This window comes from Euprymna scolopes, chromosome 42, assembly GCF_053919585.1.
Source record: "Euprymna scolopes isolate OS-2025 chromosome 42, ASM5391958v1, whole genome shotgun sequence".
Lineage (NCBI taxonomy): Eukaryota > Metazoa > Mollusca > Cephalopoda > Sepiida > Sepiolidae > Euprymna > Euprymna scolopes.
The window spans coordinates 64296370-64318654 of NC_136523.1; the positions used below are offsets into that span (position 1 = coordinate 64296370).

At 35.4% G+C, this 22285-nt stretch overlaps 1 protein-coding gene across 1 annotated transcript in view; it reads left to right on the forward strand.

Moving 5' to 3' along the window:
• Positions 1 to 1437: 1437 nt before the first annotated feature.
• LOC145267112 (LDLR chaperone boca-like) overlaps positions 1438 to 22285 on the forward strand; it is a 40995-nt gene continuing 20147 nt past the window's right edge. The window contains exon 1 of the mRNA XM_080123137.1: positions 1438 to 1688. Coding sequence (XP_079979263.1) covers positions 1497 to 1688 — 192 coding nt within the window. The 5' untranslated portion in view covers positions 1438 to 1496. The remainder of the gene's footprint in view (positions 1689 to 22285) is intronic.

Sequence of the window (22285 nt, forward strand, 5' to 3'; positions counted from 1 at the left end):
AAATACAGTCTTTTATATAGTTAAAAGGTGAACTTCAGACTTTATTATTATTTTTTTCTCTCTCTCCTTTCAATTTATTTTTCCCTATTTAAATAAAAGTTTATAATTATTTCGAGTGGTTTTTATTTCTTCTTTTTTCTCCTTGTCTTATTTGTAAATGGTTATATATAAGTGGTTTTTATAGATTCTAGTATTTAAATACGTCTAATTTGGCTGCTACTAAGTTAAATTTGGACACTTTTTCAATTCTTTCCAGTTGCTGTTGCTGGAATAAGCATGCTATTATCCTGTTGTAGGAATTGAACATAGATCTGGAATGGAATTAGATAATGCTGGTTTAGGACAGATGGTTCTGGATCATTCTTTATGATATTATGTTGGATTTTTCTGTTTCGTCATCTTCTACTTTTTTTTCTACTTCTTCTACAAAGGCAGTGAATCTCAAAATGAATGCCTAACTCATAAAGCAAAACTCCCCACACTCAGAAATTCACTGTCTTTTATATCCCCAAGGCCTACACATTTGAAAATGAGTACAGGCCTTGGTTTCGGTCCAGTCACACAGTTGCAGTACAAATTCTGTGTCTGGCACCATGATGTTTGCTTCATCATTTTACCAGATACTGGCCACTGATGACAAATCAAACATAAAGAATCAGAAATTACTTTTCCCCCAAACTGAATAACAAATTGTTAAGGGGTGAGTGTCCAAACTCGATTAGTGGTCAGAAAGTCCCTATTTATTGCTTCTCCATGAAGGCAAAGTTAGACACAAGGTTTATTTTTAATGTAGATTTCTCCTCCTCTGACTGAGTAAAAAACAAATACCGCATCTTAAATTTTTTATTTGCAAGACTGAAACAAGTAGAATTTACAATACAAGTTAGGCATAAGGCCATCAAAAGTGAGTGTGATTCTTTTTTTTTTTTTTTTTTTTTTTGGTGGGGGTCGTTGGTCATCCTCTATCGATCTTACACTTAACAATGTGACCCATTCGTCCAAGCACAGATAATACACCATGATCATGGTATGACTGTCTCTATTTGTGTTCCCATGAGGCCAGAGTTTGGCATAATGTGTGCATATGGAGGTGAGGTATTCAACTCTCCAAAATGGATCATTCTGAATTGAGACTAAAATTGATAAAAATTGTCTCAGTTTCGAAGAATTTCGTGCAAAAAAAAACAAACAAAAAAAAAAACAGAACAGTTTAAGTGTAGTATCAGAACAGATGCTACACATTGCTCCTTACCAAAAAGAAGGAGTATTTACATTTTTAATACGAAAATATGGAAACAAAGTTTAAGTCAATTTCAATTTTTAAAAAATTATATTTTAAATAAATTTTAGACAATAAATAATGTTTAATTCATCAATTAATAAAAATAATGTTAAAAAAAATAATAATAAAAATACGAAACTGCGTTTTCATGTCAGCTTTATTTATATTTGAACCATTCGCAAAAGGCGGCGTGTACTTCGTGATAACAACAAACATGGTTGCTTCTTTTTATGGTCGCTCGTTCATTTTTTGGACAACGTTTTTGCTTATATTATTTATTATTCCCTCTTTAGAAGCCAAAAATGAGAAGAAAGACAAGAAAGATGATGCTGCAGATAAATGGAAGAAAAAAGATATTCGAGATTACACTGATGCCGACATGGAACGACTTTTTGAACAGTGGGAGGTAAAAAAAAAATCCTAGTTTCTTGTTTTTATATTTAGAGTCGGTACTAGTGCAGAGAGTGATCCGGACGTAAATAATAACGTTATTATTTAAAAAGCCATTCTTAACATAGGGAGGGTGTTTTTTGCACTTATTCTATACTTCAACCTTATAATTGAATAAAAAAGCATATCATAAAACTTTAATTAAACTTTAAAATACGATTTAAAAAATAGCGCGGATCACTCTCTGCACTAGCACCTGAGAGTCTACTTTAACTTGAAACTATTTCGGTTCTTTTATCTTAAAATTTTTATCGGCATAATTTGGAGATTCTAATATTATTCTATAAATTGACTTGTTCAATTTTTAGGTCGAAGGGAACGAAGTTAAATGTAAAGTGTTCTCTCCTACTTCTGGAGATTTATTATAGGGTGCTTTTATCTAATCGGTGCTAATGCACTTACTGATCCGCGCTATTTTTTAAATCGTATTTCCAAGTTTAATTAAAGTTTTATGTTTTTTTTTTTTATTCAATTGTAAGGTTAAAGTACAGAATAGGTACAAAACACCCTCCCCCTCCCCATGTTAAGAATGGCTTTTTAAATGTTATTATTTCAGCACGGATCAATAAATGCAGGAGTACCATCTAATCAATACAAAATTTTCACCGATTATTAAGTGAAGACAACTTTATAATGGTGTACTTTTTTCATAATAGATATTTATATATATATGTTTTGGCCTACAACCCGCGCCCCTTTATTTGTGGGTACAAATATGCTTAAAATAATGAGCCGAAAATATATTGCATTGTAGGGAGGATGAAGATTGTAGATAAAAAAAAAAAATTGCACACATCAGATTTTTAAGGTTGAAAATCTGAATTTTGAAAGTGTTTTATTTTTCATCTTTTGTGTTTTGAAATGTGAAATTTGTTGAATTTTGAAATGTGAAATTCATTGAATATGTTAATAATTATTAACTTTCAGGTAAGCAAAAAAAAAAATAAAAATATTTTCATTTCATTCAGAGTGGCTGAATCTAACAAGATTTGAAATGGGGACCTCATGGAAAGAAGCATAAACCTCTACTACTAGGCCATCTCGCACAACTATATATATATATATATATATATATATATCGCTTATGAAAAAAGAATTAAACCCTTCACTTCTGGATAGGATGTTAGTTAAAAGAGGTGATATAGAACTCCTAGATTATACTATGTTCCACTGGCTAGAAATGTCGGACCATAAACTAGTTATGGCCCGTCTAAATCTGGGAAATAGGCCCAAACCAGGAATTGAATACCTCCCTACTGAAGATACAAGACTTCTGGGTAAAACTAGTGAGGTTCATTCAAGAGGCTTCAGTAGGGGCGGTTACAGGAAGTAGGTAGTGGGTTAGCCTAAAAGCTAAAATTAGGAACTTCTCCATCACATACTCTCGGCGCCTCACAGCGAATAAGGCCAGGACGAAGAAACAGCTTGAGGAAAAGTTTGCTAAGGCCACGGGTTTAAGGGATACTGTAGGTCAGGAACTAGCTAGGCAGAACCTTTGATGCGAGGCTAGCGAGCGTTACAAAGGCCAAGTAGTTAGGGCTAGACTTAGGAAAGTAGTCATTGAATGCAAACATATGTAGGGAGGTCTCCATGTGTGGTGACTCTGACAAGTATATAGCTAACGTCAAGCACCCGGATGGACGCAACCTGAAGGTCGATTTGGGAGATCTGCGAGGGGTGTTGAGAGTATTTCGAAGAGCGTTTCACGTAACAGGCTGATCTCCCTGTCCATGAATTTGGCGACTATTTGGCTGCCCCCCCCCCCACTCCCGCTTCGAGTAGGCTAGTTGCAAGGGCAAGCGGAAGAGAGCCTGACTGCATTGAAGCAGGTCAGCTCCAACAGATCGCCTGGACTCGATGGTCTGCCTTACGAATTGTATTTGAGGCTGTCGCCCATGTTGATACCGATTCTGGTGAATGTGTTTAACCACTGGTTTGACAAGGGTTCAATCCCAGGTCAAGTCACCAAGGGAATAATCACATTGCTGAGGAAAACAGATAGCCATGGCAGGGATGAATTGATGAAGTGTCATTGAGATGCCGAGAGACTGGCGTTCCTGAACCAAACCATGATAGAAAAGTCTGCATTGGAACCCCATTGTTGAGGCTGCTTTTCTCGACCTCATCCTTGACCACATGGTCTTTTGTCAAGGTTTGGCGTGTTAAAAGCCGTGGAGTGACATGCAGTTTTTGAGAGTGTAGGGCCACGCTAAGGAACCTCCCAAGGTCCAGCGATCTTTCACTAGAAAGGAAGTCTATGAGGAATTAGTGAGGAGGCTGCCAATGACCCGCTTGTTGAGCGTTTGGAGTTGTCAAAGGAGGAGATCTTCTCCCAGTGGAGTTGGGCACCAGGGTCGAATCAACTCAGTAACTCTGTTTTCCTTGACCTGGCAATTGGCCTGAAACGCGTTGCCCCTCTATGCCATACTGGAAAGTGCTGGACTAGTGGGGTCATTTGAGTGTCTCTCATTGCAGGACCCCAACCGAAGAAATGCTAGAAACATGTATTCTTCAAATGCAGAGGGCTCAGATGGTACTGGATGTATGTCAATGAGGTGACATCTCTTATCAATTCCGAGCAGTTTCGCCTGCTGGACGTGTCCTACGTCATCCACAGCGCAGAGTTGCTGTGAGACAGGGAGAGACGAATGGTGTTTCTTGTGATCCTGGCATAGCCAGAATGGTGATATGGAGTTCAAGAGAAGTGCAGGGTTGAATCTTTTCCTGATTAGGATCTGGTCCCTTTCTTCAAGCACCAGATGTGATAGGAAAAGATTACATTAATGTAACTGAAGATGTATTAAGATAGTGAGTCTGTGTGCATAGAAGTGCCAAGTTGGAGTTCATGTTCCCCACCTAAGCATGACGTGCATGGTTCCAGATCTTGCCAGACTCCAGACTCCTAAAACAGGTGTCTAGATTAAGTTCTTAGCTAGCTGAGTGAATGTCCCCCTCTAATAGGAAGCCTCTAAGATGCCCACTCCCCGATTTTTTATTTTTTTTTTTTAACCACAGCCATCCCAATAAGTAATTTCATCATGGAGCCCCCCCCCTCCCCCCTTTTTTTGTTGATCTTGTCTAGAATTCAGAACCAATTAGAGATCGAACTGCTTCAGCCGGAAAATAGTGGGTGGTCTACCATGTAGAGATGATTGGGAGGGTCCTACTAACACCTTTTTGTTTATTTTTTCGAACATTTTCCCCACCCCATGCCAATGAATTAAACAAATATAATTCTATTTCTATGCAAATTTATATTTACATTGTTTTTATATATCTATACTCCTGTAAGTTTGTGTTTTTTTTGTTTTTTTTTGTATATTTATATTCATATTAAAAACCATTTTTCTATTGATTTAAAAAGAAAATACAACTTATCTGTGGGTTGTGGAGTTGCATTCACTAATAAAAGAATTTGCATATTCTTTTAAACATTCATTTCAATTAATTCTCTATTAGTTTGTTTTTTTTTTCTGAGGGGATGATCGTCTTCAGTTAACTATTATGTGCAGTTATTCATGCAGATATTCTACATAATTTATAATTGTAAAATATTTGCGTAAAAAGGTTTGGGTGCTTGACGCAAACATTTTTCTATATATATTTATGTATACGTATATATATATATATATAAAAAAAAAAAATTGCCTACTAAACTCCTCTGTCAGTTTTTGGCCTAAAGACACAAAACTTCATATATAGGGTATTTGAACTCATGCAAAACTTTATATTTGGGTTTTAGACAGGGAAAATCGGTATAAAAATGTGAAAATTAAAAAAAAAATGAAATTTGCCAGGTGAAGGTCGAATGACTGCATTATGAATATGCATGCGTAATGTAATAACTATTAGTTTGTTTTAATTTTTAGCCGTCCAGCAAACCTGTACAGTCGTTAACGTAAAAGAAAAAAAGTAAATCATAAGCTGAACGTTTTGGTTTCGATTCTTAGTGATGGCGCACAAGTCATTTTTTTTTTTTTTTTCTATAACTTTTTAAATCCTTAATATATATCGGGTCCAATAACGTAATAGATGTATGGAAACTAAAGCCGCTTTCAGGACTGCCAGCAACCGTTGTAAGAAAGAAATAAAGAATGCAAGAGAGTTGTAATATGCTCAATCTGCCAAGTCCAAAGTAGCTGTGCAGCAGTTTGGTTCCCACCAGTTTTGGCAAATAGCAAACAGAATCCTGAACAGAAGCGTGTGCTCTATCCCAACTATCATCAATAGACCTGAGATAATCTCGTCAGCATCAGACAAAGCCAAACTCTTTGCCAAGAACTTTGCAGCTAATTCTACCCTTTGCAACCAAGGCCGCCAAACCCCAATATTTCCTCCTGTATCAGAAAACACGCTATGTGATATACATATATCTGTACGTGATGTTGCCAAGCTAATCAAAAACCTTGATTTCAGTAAAGCAACTGACCCTGATGGTATTCCAATTATAGTACTCAAAAAACTTCAACCAGAACTAGCGCCCATACTTACAAAACTGTTTAAACATTGTCTTAAGGAGAATAGCTCCCTGGAAAATTTCATCAGTATGCCATGTATTTAAGAATTCAGGTGATCGCTCATCCCTCTCTCAGTACAGGCCAATAAGTCTCCTGTGCGTCATGAGTAAGTTGCTGGAATCTGTTAAATACAGAAGTAATCAACCATCTCAACAAAAATAACCTTCTTAGTGACACTCAATATGGTTTCCGTTCTGCTAGATCTACAGCAGATGTGCTTACAGTTATATCGCATAGGATTAGCAAATCTCTCGACGGAGGCAACCTTTCTAGGACAATTGCTCTTGACATATCAAAGGCCTTTGATAGGGTATGGTATGAAGGTTTACTTCACAAGATCTCTAGCTATGGTATAGCTGAAAATGTCTTAATTATTAAATCATTTCTTTCTAAAAGGTTCATAAGAGTAGTAGTTGATGGGCGAAAATCAGAAGCTCACAGTATTAATGCTGGTGTCCCTCAGGGGTCCATCCTGGGCCCAACTCTTTTCCTGATCTACATTAATGATCTTCCAAATCACATCCTTACATCATTTGTAGACATTTATGCTGATGACACTACCATTTATGGTAGCACATCTAAGACAGTAAACGACCAAGTTCTCTCCGATTCTCTCTCCTCTGATTTTGAGCATGTGGTACAATAGAGAAAGGAGTGGCTGGTTACTTTTAATGCATCTAAAACCAAGCTTCTCTCTTTACATCATCAACATTCTGATCCACATCTGGCATCAATTGAAATGAATGGCTCTCGTCTTCAGGAGGCCTCAAGTTTTGACAAGCTTCTGGGCTTGACCATTACTCCTGATCTTAAATGGAACACGTACATCAAATCTGTTGCCAAGGCCGCTGGAAAAATGGTGGGGTCTTTCTATTGATCCAGTAGATATCTCACTGCTGATTCAATTCTCTATCTATATAAGAGCCAGGTACGTCCAAGGATGGAATACTGTTGCCACATCTGGGCAGGAGCTGCTAGAAAGGACTTGTCCTGCCTTGATAGTTCAAAATAAACTTTGTAGCCTCATAGGAGATGTCCTTTTCTCTCCCTGCAACCTCTCACAGAAGAGATGTTGCGAGTTTGTCTCTGCTTTATCGTTATTTTCATGGAAAGTGTTCGACTGAGCTTCAGTCTATGGTCCCCCCTCACCAAACTTTCACAAGAAACACTCGTCTAGCTGAAAACACTATCAATAATTTCCCCCACTCTTTATCTGTGCCTAAACCTAAACGTAGATTCCATGAACAAAGCTTCTTTCTTAGAACTGCACGCCTGTCTTCCGTTTTCCTTCTTTCAGACTGACTACAATATTGTTGTCTTAAAGTCTAACGTAAACAAGTTCTTGAGACGTTCCATATAAGTTAACAAATTTACCGAATTTTCATTACTAATGATTACTATACTGTCCAATTTCTACTGTACACTCTTTTAACCCTTATCCTCGAGTGGCCTCTTGGCCTTGATAATGTGGTGATGCCTGTATAAAAAAAATATATATATATATATATATAATAATAAAAACGAAGTCTGCATGAATTAAAATATCATATTTAAGCATATTTTATGACTGGGCAATGTCGGGCAGCCTGCTAGTTGATCTATAAAAATTGAGAAAGAAATGATACTGGCAACATTTCATCAGCTGCAAAATCCTCAGGTGTGTTGCATAATGTTGAAAGCTTTAAGTGAAACAGACGTTGAGATAATCATAGACTTGTGAAATAAAATCATAAGAGATTGTTCTGAAAGGCTTGAGTTATTAGTTCAGTTGTGAACTGTAAGAAAAGGAGCAACTCCAGATCAAGATAATTACAAAGGCTGATGGATCACGTTTTGAATTTGAATGAAAAAAACAATAACTGAGCAGCAGATAAGAAGTATAAATGAAATACAATTTGATTTTATGTCTGTTATCTATTTGATTAACAGTATGATATTAGACATGCTCAACTGAGCTTCCGTCTGTGTCTCCCCTTTTGTAAAAACATTCACAACAAAAAAACTTGTCTAGCTACAACCACTGTCAATACAATACTTTCTCCTTCTGTGTACCTAGAACCAACCAGAATTTCCATGAGCAAAGTTTCTTTTCTAGAATTAATCGTCTATAGAACAAAGTACTACAGGGCTGCTTACCAGCTGACTATAACATTGCTGATTTCAAGTTCAGTATAAACAAATTCTTGTTGATCCTTCCTCTTAGTCAGTTTTTGACTAGTTATAACCATCATTACTAATCCCCTTGGTGTTACACTGTCTACTTATCAAACTTAATAATTCATATCCTCAAATGGCCTGTCGACCTTGATAAGTGGTTACTCATTTGTATACACATATACTGTTCAAGGTTGTAAACTAGTGAAATAGGTATATGTTTATATGATGACAGTACAATCTAAAAATAAGCTTAAACCAGGCTTAGGGACCAACAAATCCAACTTGCCTCCTCCCTTGAGGCTTGCATTCACAAATATCCGTGGGCTTAGAACTAATTTAGCCGATGTTGAAGCATTTCTCCTAACAAATACCCCGGATATCTTAGCACTAAGTGAGACTAACCTACACTCCCCCATCCCCTCTAACTACTTTAACATGCCTGGATATCTCCCACTCTGCCGTAAGGACTCTGACAGACATATGCACGGACTTGGAGTTTACATTCGTAATACCCTTCCCTTGACTAGAGAAACAAATCTAGAAACGGATGATCAAGCCTTTATGTGCTTTAGACTAATCATGCAACACAACATTAGCTACTTTTACTTTCTCTACCGCTCTCCCTCGACCCAAGACTGCACCATAATAAACAAAGTATCTGACAGCATAGACACAGCACTCTCCTTCGACACTAGCGCCCAAGTACATGTATTTGGTGACTTTAATGTCCATCACAAAAACTGGCTTGGATTCTCTACTTATACAGATGCAGCAGGCAGCGCAACTCATAGCTTCTCTGTATCTCACTCCCTATCGCAAATTGTTACTTTCCCAACCCGCTTCCCTGATCAGGAAGAGCAACACGCATCACTATTAGATCTGTTTTTGACCACAGTTCCTGATGATTGTGTAACGAAAGCCGACAGCCCACTTGGGAACGCTGATCATGCGGTAATAATGGTTGAAATTGCCCTAAACTCCAGACCCAAAACTGAAGAGCCAGTGCTCAAAACAACGAGATATTATAAAAAGGCTGACTGGGAAGCTATCAGAGATCTTATCAGAGACGCCCCATGGGGAAATATTTTTTCTCTTCCTGCTGAACAGTGTGCAACTGAGACCACTGAATGGTTCAAAACTGCAATCGAAGCGCATGTTCCCATGCGGAAATTCTATAGCAAGCCCCACTCTCCCCAATGGTTTACTTCGACTTGCGCAACTGCCATTGCTCAAAGGCAGCATGCATTCCGCAGGTTTAACCGACATAAGTCCAGTTCAAACAGACAAAAGTACAAAGAAGCTAGAAGTAACGTTAAGAAAGAAATAGCGACAGCTAAGAGGGAATTTACGGAAACCACTAAAAAACGCATCGAAGCACAAAAATTAGGAACTCGTGACTTCTGGAAAATCTACAACAGTGTAGTAAATAATGGGCAATCAACAATTCCCCCACTAACCAACAATCACGAGGTTCTTTGCTCAGCAACCGAGAAGGCTAACATGCTTGCCAGTCGGTTTGCCTCCAACTCTACACTGGACCCTCTAAACCACCCCCTACCTGACTTTCCTATGCGGACAGACGCCACGCTAGACGATCTGGAAATCACCCCTGCTCAGGTGCATGCTATCATAAAAAACCTTGACACTTCCAAAGCATGTGGACCCGACCTCATCCCAGCTGTGCTATTAAAAAAGTGCTCAGCCGAAGTAGCTCCAGTTCTCTCCAAACTCTACAACAAATGCCTTAATGAATCTTGCTTTCCGAGCTGTTGGAAAACTGCTTCTGTGGTACCAGTATTCAAGAATTCTGGCGAAAGAACTGACCCATTAAATTATCGCCCTATTAGCCTCCTCCCACTTTTCGCCAAAATATTTGAGACCTTAATTAACCATGCTCTAGTCCAGCACCTTACAGATGCTAAACTTCTGACCGACCATCAATATGGATTTAGACAAGCCCGTTCCACGGCAGACATCCTCACTGTAATCTCTGAATGCATATACCATTCACTGGACAAAGCGGGAGAGGGCAGAGCGGTAGCTCTAGATATATCTAAGGCTTTTGACAGGGTATGGCATGAGGGTCTCCTCAGGAAGATTAGATCTTACGGTATCACTGGTAGAATACTTAACATAATTAAATCCTTCTTAGATAAGAGAAAAATCCAGGTTGTCCTCGACGGTCGTACGTCTAAACAATATAATATAAATGCGGGAGTGCCCCAGGGATCTATCCTTGGTCCTCTGCTGTTCCTGATATTCATAAATGACCTCCCCGACAAAATTGCCTCTGAGATGGGTATATATGCTGATGACACCACACTCTATAGCAGGCACGACAGGAAAACAAATGAACATATATCTAAAGTAATGGCAGAAACACTAGAGGATGACCTCAAATCAGTAGTGGAATGGGGACAAAAATGGATGGTAACGTTCAATGCCACCAAGACAAAACTGGTTTCATTCAATAATTACAAGAAACCTTCTCTACCACCTATAGCAATGGCCAACAACTCTTTAGCTGAGAGTACGTCTTTCAAGCTCCTTGGCCTAACGTTCACAGGAAACATGAGCTGGAACAATTACATCGAGGGCATTGCCAGGGCCGCTGCGAGGAAGGTGGGCTCTCTCTACCGTGCTAGAAAACTTCTAACACCCGAAAGTATCCTGTACCTCTATAAGGCCACTATTCGCCCATGTATGGAGTATTGCTGTCATATTTGGGCCGGTGCATCGGCTACTAGTCTCTCGCTCCTTGACAGGGTTCAAAAGAGAGTCGCAAATCTGATAGGCCCTAAACTGGCATCAAAACTTCAGCCTCTGTCCCATCGTCGAAACGTTGCATCCCTCTGCCTGTTCTACAAGTATTATAATGGTGAATGCTCTGAAGAACTGCAAGCACTTGTGCCCCCACGACGTGAACACCCTCGACAGACCCGACAAGCTACAAAATCCCACCCCCACACTGTAGAGATCCCTAGATGTAAAAGATCTTTCTACTCCAGTAGTTTCTTCCCCAGAACTGCTAGACTTTGGAATTCCATTCCAGGTCACTGCTTCCCCAACTGTACTGACATGCATAAGTTCAAGTGCAACGTGAACCAACATCTCGCTGCCCTAATCCCTACATAGTACCCCAGTAGATGTTTCCCCTGATAGTAGCCCCCTACATTAAAGTGGCAATGTGCCTTGTTTGGGGTGAAAATGTAATAAAAAAAAAAAAAAAAAAAAAAAAATATTTGTATGTACAGTATTCACTCCTAAACTAATGATTATGAATTTTGAAACACAGCTGCTAACAGTATGTATTAGACATGAATTAATAAATATTCCACAAATTTCAGTTTTGCTCGAGTATTTAAGAGTTTTTAGGGAGCATAAAATTCAAATATTTCAGATTTGCATTAAATTTGATTCATTGTCATTAGACACCAATTAAACAAGTTTCCACATATTTCAATTTGTTAAGACTCTTAAGCCTTAAATTTTAGACATTTTTGAGAATGAAAATCATGTAATATGTTTTGATTAAAATTGATTTGTTATGTAAAACTTTTTTGTTCTGGAAACTAATTTTACTTTGCCTGTGATGTCTATTCTTCTATATAGACACCTTAATTTATAAAAACCTAGCGGGGGTTACCCAGCGTTGCACGGGAGATCCGTCCACACCTCCGGAGAAGTTAAAATATAAATATATTGTATACACTATTTAACTCCTATTTCTGATGTATCTGTTCATTTAAACCTAAAATAATAAAATTGGTCAGTCATCTAAGATTTACAGTAATAATATACTGAATTTTCAAAGTCTAAACAGTTATAAATGCCTGTAAAAAAAAAAGTCTGGAAACTTATTTAGCAAACTTATATCTGCTTTGCTATATCTATTGTTGTACACATATACTGAGTTCCAAGTTATGACAGCAGAGTTTAATGAGCATATTTTTCTATTAATATCCTGAAATTTTGTTTATCCGCAATATATCCCACATGTGCAAACAAACATAATAAATAAAAAACCAAAGTATTGACATATTTCAAATAGAAACTTTATTTAAAGTTCTTTCAATAATGGACAATTATGTCAAAACAACATTTGGTATGTATTGTAAAAAAAAAAAAAAAAAAAAGGATCTGCACTACTTGATGATATCAAGTACTGAAACATTTGTTCAAATATGATCTTTTAGTAAATTAAAACAAAGCTGTCATTTTAACACATTTTGGGCATGGTTTCTAGGTAATATAAAACAATCCAAAATGCGAAGTGTCACTACAGCGATCACATTAAGCAAACAAATTCATTGTCATGAATAATATAGTTAGAAAAATAGAAACTGATTGTCTTAAAGGGAAAGAATTATGATAACCGAAATGTTGTGGACAAAATTGCCATGATTACCAAGTATTTTATCTGTGGCAAAATATGGGTTATTGTAATGTCTCATTAGTCACTTGTTATCAAAATCCACCCCAAAGTGTTCTTTCTTTACTGTTTATAAGAATATCCAGAAAGTTGAAAGTAGTAATTGCACTGAAAGTATGTCTAAGTACAAAGTTGAAACAATTATTGATTCATCTACACAATATACACTGAAGTAAATCAAATTTGCAAAATAAAACTAAAATGTTGGTTAGAGTTAGAAAAAAAAAGCAAAAAATGAAATTAAACTGTTTAGTTTGTATTTTGTAGATTTAGTTACATTGTTAATGTTTGACAGCATCGAGTGTTCAGTGAAAATCTTAATTTATAACAAGTCTCAAAAGATTTTTGGATACCCATTCGTAAAAGTTATTTTTATTTAAAAAAAAAAAAAAACACTCTCCGGATCTCCTGCACCATCCTAAAAAAGAATAAAAACACAAAGAAGTAACTTTTATTCTTCAAAAAATGTTATTGCAAAAACAGAGTCCATTGTAAGAACCGGGACTTATTTCTAATCACTAATTAGAAAGATAATTTTAGTTGTAAAATATCTTTGAAACTTATGAAATCTTATACTCCTGTCAAAACACAGACTCGATAGAGAATAATCAAAGGTCTAGGTGGGATGTTATTTCCTATAAAAATAAAAAATGAAAAATACACAATTCACTTTTTTATTCTACCATAAAGTCTTTATAATTAATGAAAAAGTACATGTAAAAATAACAAAAGGAGAAACGTATGTTTTTTGCATGAAAAATTGAAAGAATTACTAATTTTGTATGGCAAAAACTGTAACAAAAATGCCATAAGTTATGTTTTCATTCTCCTCCCTCACTTGTGAAGAAATGAAACTAAATTTATTTTTATTTTATTTTTTTAAGAGAAATAATTGAAAGGGAGGAAGTGTTAAATTCCATTCCAGTTTTGTAGGCAACTGTGTTCTTGGCACAGAAATACAACAGAATTTAATTGAGTAAATGGAAAACGTACATGAACTTAATGAATGAAAGGGTGTTTAAAATTCCATTCTAGCTGTTTAGGCAAAAAAAAAAAGACTACGGTAGGTAGGTGTGAACATGAAAATATAATGTGAAGTGTCTGGCACGCTAGCCACTATGACACGGAGAACTGGAACTGAGTTTAGTGATTTTAAGTAACTTAACATAAAAGAAGTGAACGGTTGTATAATGCAATGTGATATGAAAAAATGCATTTACTTGAATATCGGCTGCTAAGTGTTATTCGATGAGGCTACGCTGAGAGAGAAACAAACGTGTCATAATTAAAGTTGGATACGCAAGTAAGAGTTGGAGACCAGTTGAGTTTGTAGTAAAACATGGAATCAAATGTTAGTTCATTTCGGGATTTTTTTTTTAGTAAACGCAATTTTCTATGTGTAAACTGAAATCATATTGCAGAACACAAATTTCTGTAAGAGAGTGTTTGAATAGTATGCTATGCAATTTGTTGAAGTAATATAAATGGTAATTAAGCAACGTAAAAGTAAGTGTGGGATAAGAATTAACATTTATGGGAAAGTCGGTATCGGTTAATTCCATGATGCATTTCACCCAATAGGAAGCATAGAATGGAAAGGCACGGTAAAATTCCATTCCAGTTTTTTTAAGCAATTACAAAGTAAAGAAAACCTAAACCGGTTTCCCTTGTCCCTTGTGAATGATCCTGGAAACGGTGTAAGTGGTGGCGGGAAAAGAAGGAATTAGAGAAAAAGATTTTACTACTTCCATTGATTTTAACCGATTGTGGCAGTGAACTCTCAGCAGAAAAAATATAGGAATTTACGATTATCGAGGAAGTGGAGAGGTAATATGCGTATAACACACCTCAGATATTGTACTGCAGTTTGTGCATAATACATTTGCATGAAATGTCTTTATTTTTAATCCTATTAAGGTCAAAATCATAGGGGAAAAATGAGTTCATTTTATATGTATGTATGTATGTATATATATATATATATATAGGGATAATTAAAATATATAAATAATAGATTTATCATATATTTAAATATAATAATAATTTAAATCTCTATATAAAGCATGTGTCTCTACAACTCTCCTACAGCCCAAACCACTGGACCGATCATGACCAAACCTAGCATGATGCCCCCACCCCCACCTAGGGATGGTGCATATCATTTTTCAAGGTTAAGGTCAAGTTCATAACCTATATGATGATTGCAACGTCTTGTCAGACGAGTGCCACTCCCTCAGGTACTGAAAGTTCATGAGCCCGAAAAAAGACATATAGTCCTGCCAGCGAATCCACATGCTCAAGCAGACATGACACTAAAGACGGTCATAGTTATACACACATATATACATTTGTGCATACACAATACGCACACATAGATATACATACACACACATGCAAACATGAACAAGACGGTCATTGGTATACATACATATCAATGTATACATGCATACATACATACATACATATCTATAAGCATACGCTCATATATACCCATGTACATACACAATGCATAATACACAAACATACATATACATACCCACATTCATACATCCACATATACAAATACATACACACATATACTTACATATACGTACACATATGCACATATATATACATACACTTACCTACATATACATACACATCCATATATATGCATTAATACACATACACACACACACACACATACAAATACGTATACATACACACCTGCATACATACACATACATGCATACAAACATTTATAAATGTATATATGTACACACACAAACATATATACACATACACATAGATATAAATACATATAAACTCACATGTACATATATAAATATATACACACATACACATATAAACATACACACACACACACACACATACATACATATAATGATGGCAGAATAGTTGTTACATGCATCCAGCATTACAGGCGTACACACGTCACAGCTTTTTTTATCGCCACAGGACTTTTTTTCTTTTTTATAATAGACAAATACCTGAGGGAGTATCTATACAAAGATGGTGTTACAGAGTTTTAGCTTTGTACGACAGCTAAATCTCTCTCAGTTCAAAATGTTGACATCCAGCAACAAGCAAGAGCAAGATAGCCAGCAACAAGTCAAACTGCAGACCAGTTTAATGTGGGTACTGGTCTCCCGCTTTGTTGTTGTTGTTTTTTTTTTTGTTTTTTTTTAATAAAAAAAAAAAAATTTGGTTGAGACAAACACTTTTGGAATAGTAACTGACGATGATATAAACAAATTCACACATTTTTTCACAAATAAACTCTGCGACGAATAGTCAAAATGTAAACAGTCCAATGGACATAAATTAAAGACGCTTATTTTATTTTTATTTAAAAAATTTTTTTTTTTAACCTATATATATATATATATATATATATATATATATACACTCTCCTACAGCCCACACCATTGGACCAATCATGACCAAACTTTGCATGATGGTTCCCCCCACCTAGGGATGGTACACAATTTTTCAAGGTCAAATGTTAAGGTTGGGACTTTGCTCGTAAATAATTTAAATATATTAAAAATAACACCTTCTATATAAAAACCTAAAAGTTTAATCACAGCGAAAATTTCATATATCCATTAATAAAGGCTACACTCAATTATGTAGAGAGAATGTGGAATAAAATAACAGAACAAAAGAGCACAGTACAACTAAATAAAAATATTTAAATTATTATATTTAAATATATAATGAATGAATAAAAAATATTTAAATATATAATGAATGAATAAAAAATATTTAAATATATAATGAATGAATAAAAATTATTTAAATATATAATGAATGAATAAAAATTATTTAAATATATAATGAATGAATAAAAATTATTTAAATATATAATGAATGAATAAAAATTATTTAAATATATAATGAATGAATAAAAATTATTTAAATATATAATGAATGAATAAAAATTATTTAAATATATAATGAATGAATAAAAATTATTTAAATATATAATGAATGAATAAAAATTATTTAAATATATAATGAATGAATAAAAATTATTTAAATATATAATGAATGAATAAAAATTATTTAAATATATAATGAATGAATAAAAATTATTTAAATATATAATGAATGAATAAAAATTATTTAAATATATAATGAATGAATAAAAATTATTTAAATATATAATGAATGAATAAAAATTATTTAAATATATAATGAATGAATAAAAATTATTTAAATATATAATGAATGAATAAAAATTATTTAAATATATAATGAATGAATAAAAATTATTTAAATATATAATGAATGAATAAAAATTATTTAAATATATAATGAATGAATAAAAATTATTTAAATATATAATGAATGAATAAAAATTATTTAAATATATAATGAATGAATAATAAAGTTCATATATAATGTGAACAAACAAATGTCCTTATGTGTGAAAAAAAGGTACAAAAATATTTAACTAGAAAAACTTTTCATGTAAAAAGGCTTGTGATGTTTCAGTATATTATAAACCTTTTTCAGATCTGCAAAACAAGATAAAAACAGATGTTTTTTACATCAACGATAGCATTACAAAGGAAATGACAGGGGGGAACGAACACACATACAGTTTCATCCCTCCTTTTAACATCAGCTTTGTTATATGATCCTTTTAATTGTGAAGATAACTTAATTGAGATCCAAATTTGTCAAGCTGAAGCCAGCTGTCCATTGATAAAAAGTAGATAATTTCCCAGTATATATCATATTACTTACTCTTCTTTTTGAGTTGCGTTCAATTTGATGGGTAGTTCTTTTATGAGATCAATTTCGTTTATAAAAGACATTTAGTAAATAAAGGGCAGTTGTCTGTATGTATGTGTGTTTGCATCTCAAGCTAAAAAAAAACAAAACAAACAGCTAGAAAGTTCATATATTCTTGATCAGCATTGCCCTGAATGATTAATGTCTAAAAATTTGAGCAAAAACTTATTTTTGAAGGTCATCTAAATTAGCTTTTTCTATGGAGGTCGGTTTCTCAGGCATTTTCAATCTTATGTACTAATTTGGAAAGCAAATGCGAACTCATTTCAAAATTATTAGACGCTAATTTGGAATTTTATTATTTCTTAACATTCTCTTCAGATTATTTCTTTTTGAAGGAAGGAGGGGTGGCAAGAAACTCGGAATGGGTTGTTTTAGAAGTGCTCTGTAGGTCTTAATTTTATTTGAGTGGATTCAGTGTTATTTTTTTTTTTTTCACTTCATATAAACAAAGGAGAAAGAGGGTGTTGGATATAGAGAGGGAGAAAGATAGGGCAGATGAAGAGAGGTAAAGAGAATATTTAATAGGAATATGCTACAATTTTTAACCTTTTCCATTTTGTTTTTAGTCGTCCTGGGCAATGCTAGGTAACCTGTAACTGTAATTAAAGAGAAACTTTAACACGTTTTCATTGAATGAACCATTATTGCTGTCAGAAATGTCCAATTAACATCTTTCTCATTTTCATATCAATTCATGTATTTTTTATTTCTTTCATCTGTCACAACTCGATTTCCAATTACATCCTTTTTCTATTTACATGTATCTACATTTTCACTTTAGCAATAACCTCTTACCTCACTACATATCCAAAAGTTTTTGTTAAAAAATTAATGGTGATTTTAGAGTTTGTCTGTTCGTATGCAAATAGAAAAATGTTTGGTTGGCATAAAAGGAATAGGCACAGTACACATTACTAAGATGCTTGACTTAGTTTTATTTTACACTTGCCAAACCCGAGTTCGAATCGCACACAAGTTTAAAGAATTCTTTTTAACTGGATTTCAAAGTATGAGGAGTAACCTCAAATAGCACTAGCAATGGTTCTTTGCTGTGTCATTTGAGGTAAGGCTATGCCCTTTCCCCAACTCTTTTCAACTATGCAGCCCTTTAGGACTACACTACACTAATTAGTCGAATCGTGAGAGTACCTTACGTGCTTATGCAGATGACATTGTTTTGGTTGGGTCAACTGGTGGCGAAGTACCAGCTGTGCTGAGCTGATTGCAAGCTGCTGCTTGTGGCATGGAAATTCGCATCAATCTCTCAAACACCAAGCTCATGTCATTGTTAATTGATCAAGACATTTAGCAGCCATTCACGTTTTACCACAACAGTTTTTGCCGCATTCTGTATTGTCGTGGAATGAATATTAACTCAAGCTCTCCATCAATGACAATCTCTAAAACTTGTCTGTTTTTCTTCAATATCGTTTAAGATGGTTTGGACATGCAGCTATATGACCAAGATGAGCTCGTCCTTGTTTCTTTGGGTGAGGCAAACAAACATGAAGACTTGGGCGGTGATCTGACAGCACTATTAGGTCTACAAGTATGGAATCTGGATTGGCTAGTTGTATTGTGTGATCCTAGCTTAAGCTTGGCAAAAGTGAGCTGTGATGGTCAGAAACACTGTACTTGCTCGGAAGGAAGCCGGCTCAATGTGACCATGGCAATAATGATATTGCTGGAGGGAGAATAAATTGGTATTTTTAGATTACTCAAGGGTATCAGAAAGTGTTTCAATAATTCCAATAGAACTTTAACATGATTAACACGCTTAGTCGATAACCTGCATAGTAGCCATTCTTCTGCCATTTCCCATAAGACTCTCAGTCATGTGAATTTAGTAATATGAATCTTCAGTGAACTGTCATTACTAACCAACAGAATATTATCATCATAGTAAAGAGTCTGTTAGTCATGTGCACACAGTGTGATGATGTATGCAAGTGAAACCTGACTAGTGAGGGTTGAGGACATGCGTTGCATGAAGAGAAATGATATGACAATGATATGATGGATGTGATTATCTCAGAGGAAGATTAACTTTGGACAGAAGACTTTGTGTATATGGCTGCCTTGAAAATTATGGATGAGTTTTTGGATTAGTGGATGTAGAACCATTGAAATAGCAGGACCAGTTCGTAGGGGAAAACCAAGGAAAATATAGGAGAAAGTGATAAAAATAAATTTTCTTTAAGCCGTCCAACACCTGCCTGCATGTAAAAATGATTGTCAAACTGAATATGATGATGATGATGATCAATAAATAACAATCATTTTTATTTTATTTTATTTATGATTCACCACTTATCAAGGCCTAAAGGCCACTTGAGGATAAGGGTTAATGAGTGTAAGGTGGTCGGTGAGACAATAGTGGTGGAAATTGGGTAGAATTTGATTTTATAAAAGGGCGGTTCAACAAGAACTTGTTTATGGCTATGTTGTAGTCAGTTGAAAAGCAGGTTTGTGGCACAGTTTCACAAGTGAGCACTTCTAGGAAATTTCAGGAGATTTACGCACAGGCATAGAGTGAGGGGAAAATTGTTGTAGCTAGGCAAGTGTTTGTTGTGAATTTTTTGCAGTAGGAGGCCATAGTTTGCAGTGTAGTCAAGCACTTGCCATGAAAATAGTAGTAGAACAAAGATAAACTAGCCACATCTCTTCTAGGAGAAAGAGGTGGCAAGGAGGAGAAATGGGCATCACCTACAAGGTTTTGTCAAGGCAGGAAAGGATACTCTAAGCCCCCCCCCCATCCACTCAGATGTGGCAGCAGTACTCCATTTTATTTGGCTCTTAATACAGATAGAGAATTGCATTGGGAGCTTCTGGAATAATGCAGTTGTTCTTCCAGCAAAACTTGCAACGAATTTTATTCAAGTCTTCCATTTTAGGTCAGGAGTGAAGGTCAGTCCCAGATGCTTGTTGAAGCAGGATGCTTCCTTGAGATGAATGCCATTCATCTTGGTTGAGGTCAAGTTGGGGATTAAAGCATTGATGAAGAAAAGGTAGAAGCTTGGTTTTGGAGGCATTAAAATTAATCGGCCACCTTTTGCCCTATTTCACAATGTGCTCAAGGTCAGAGGAGAGACATAAACTTGCTCTCCTTTGAAATGTTGCCATAGATGGTAGTGTTGTATACGTATATGTCAATGAATGAATTTAGAATGTGATTTGGGAGATCATTGATGAAGATCAGGAAGAGTTGAGCCCAAAATTGATCCTTGAGGCACACCAGCGTTGATACTTTGATACTTTCTGCTCATTGACCACCACTTGTATAAAACTTATCAGAGAATGGATTCGATGATTGTGAGAACATTTTCAGATATTGTGTAGCTGGAAATCTTGTGAAGTAGACTTTTATGCCAAAGCCTATCAAATGTATTTGATATATAGAGGAAACCCTTGTTGATAGATTTATTGATCTTGTTTGAAATTATGGTCAGTACATCAGTAAATGAGTAAAGAAGTTGTCAACCACCTCACCAAAAATGACCTACTCAGTGAACAGTCCTGTGAGAACTACATCTCTCAGGACTGTTCACTGAGTAGGTCATTTTTGGTGAGGTGGTTGACAACTTTACTCATAACACACAGAAGACTAATTGGTCTGTCCTGAGATACAGAAGACTGGTTTCCAGTATTTTTAAATACTGAGCAGACCAATGAGGTTTTCCAAACTGTTGAAAAGCATTTCTTTAGGCAGTGTTTACATAGCTTTGCAAGAATGGGAGCTTGTTCTGGTAGCAGCTTTTTGAGTACTATGATTAAAAATATTATCAGTTCCAGGTGCTTTGCTGGCATCAAAGTTCTTGATAAGTTTGGCAACATTGTGGACAGAAATGTGGATGTTGCTCAATTATTTTGGAGGAAATTTAGTCAATAGATCGCACAGGGTTGAGTTTGATGCAAAATTCTTAGCAAAGAGTTTGTCATTGTCGGATGCTGACAAAATAACCTCAGGTACATTGATGATGGTTGGTATAGAGGATGTGCATCTGTTCAAAACATTTTGTTATTCACCAAAACTTGTGGGAACCAATCCTCTGTTCTTCTACTTTGGACTTGATTGACTGAGCATATGACTTTCATGTTTTTTATAATCCTTCTGGCACTGTCCTAAATGCGACTTCAGTTTCAAAACATCTTAAACATTTAAAGCAATTGAAGTAGTGGTTTCTATGTGCAACAGCAAATTAAGGAGTGTACCATCGCTGGTTGTTCGGTATCTCTTGGAGGGTATGTACCTGTCTATGCTGATGGTTAACCAATCAGTTGAGTTGGATGCTATAGGGGACATTCATTATAAACATAAAGCGTTGCGGTATTTGGAAACTACCCCTGTCAGTCATCGAGTGTCTATACACTGTTTAGTAATGTAGTATCTGTTCTGATGCTACACTCAATTAATTTGTCCTTAGTGAATGGAGGGGAAAACTCTTCTATATTAGGGTAGTTTAATTTTTGCCTACTTCCAGAGTACCCCTTTTTGGGGAGCTGCGCCCCCCCCTTAAAACAACCTTGTGTCACATTTTGCTTTTGTGAAGAAGCAAATAAATACCTAAACTGTTCAATGGAGAGGGATATTTGGGGTCTTGTTATCTTTATTGAGACAATCAAGTGATCAGGAGATCCAAG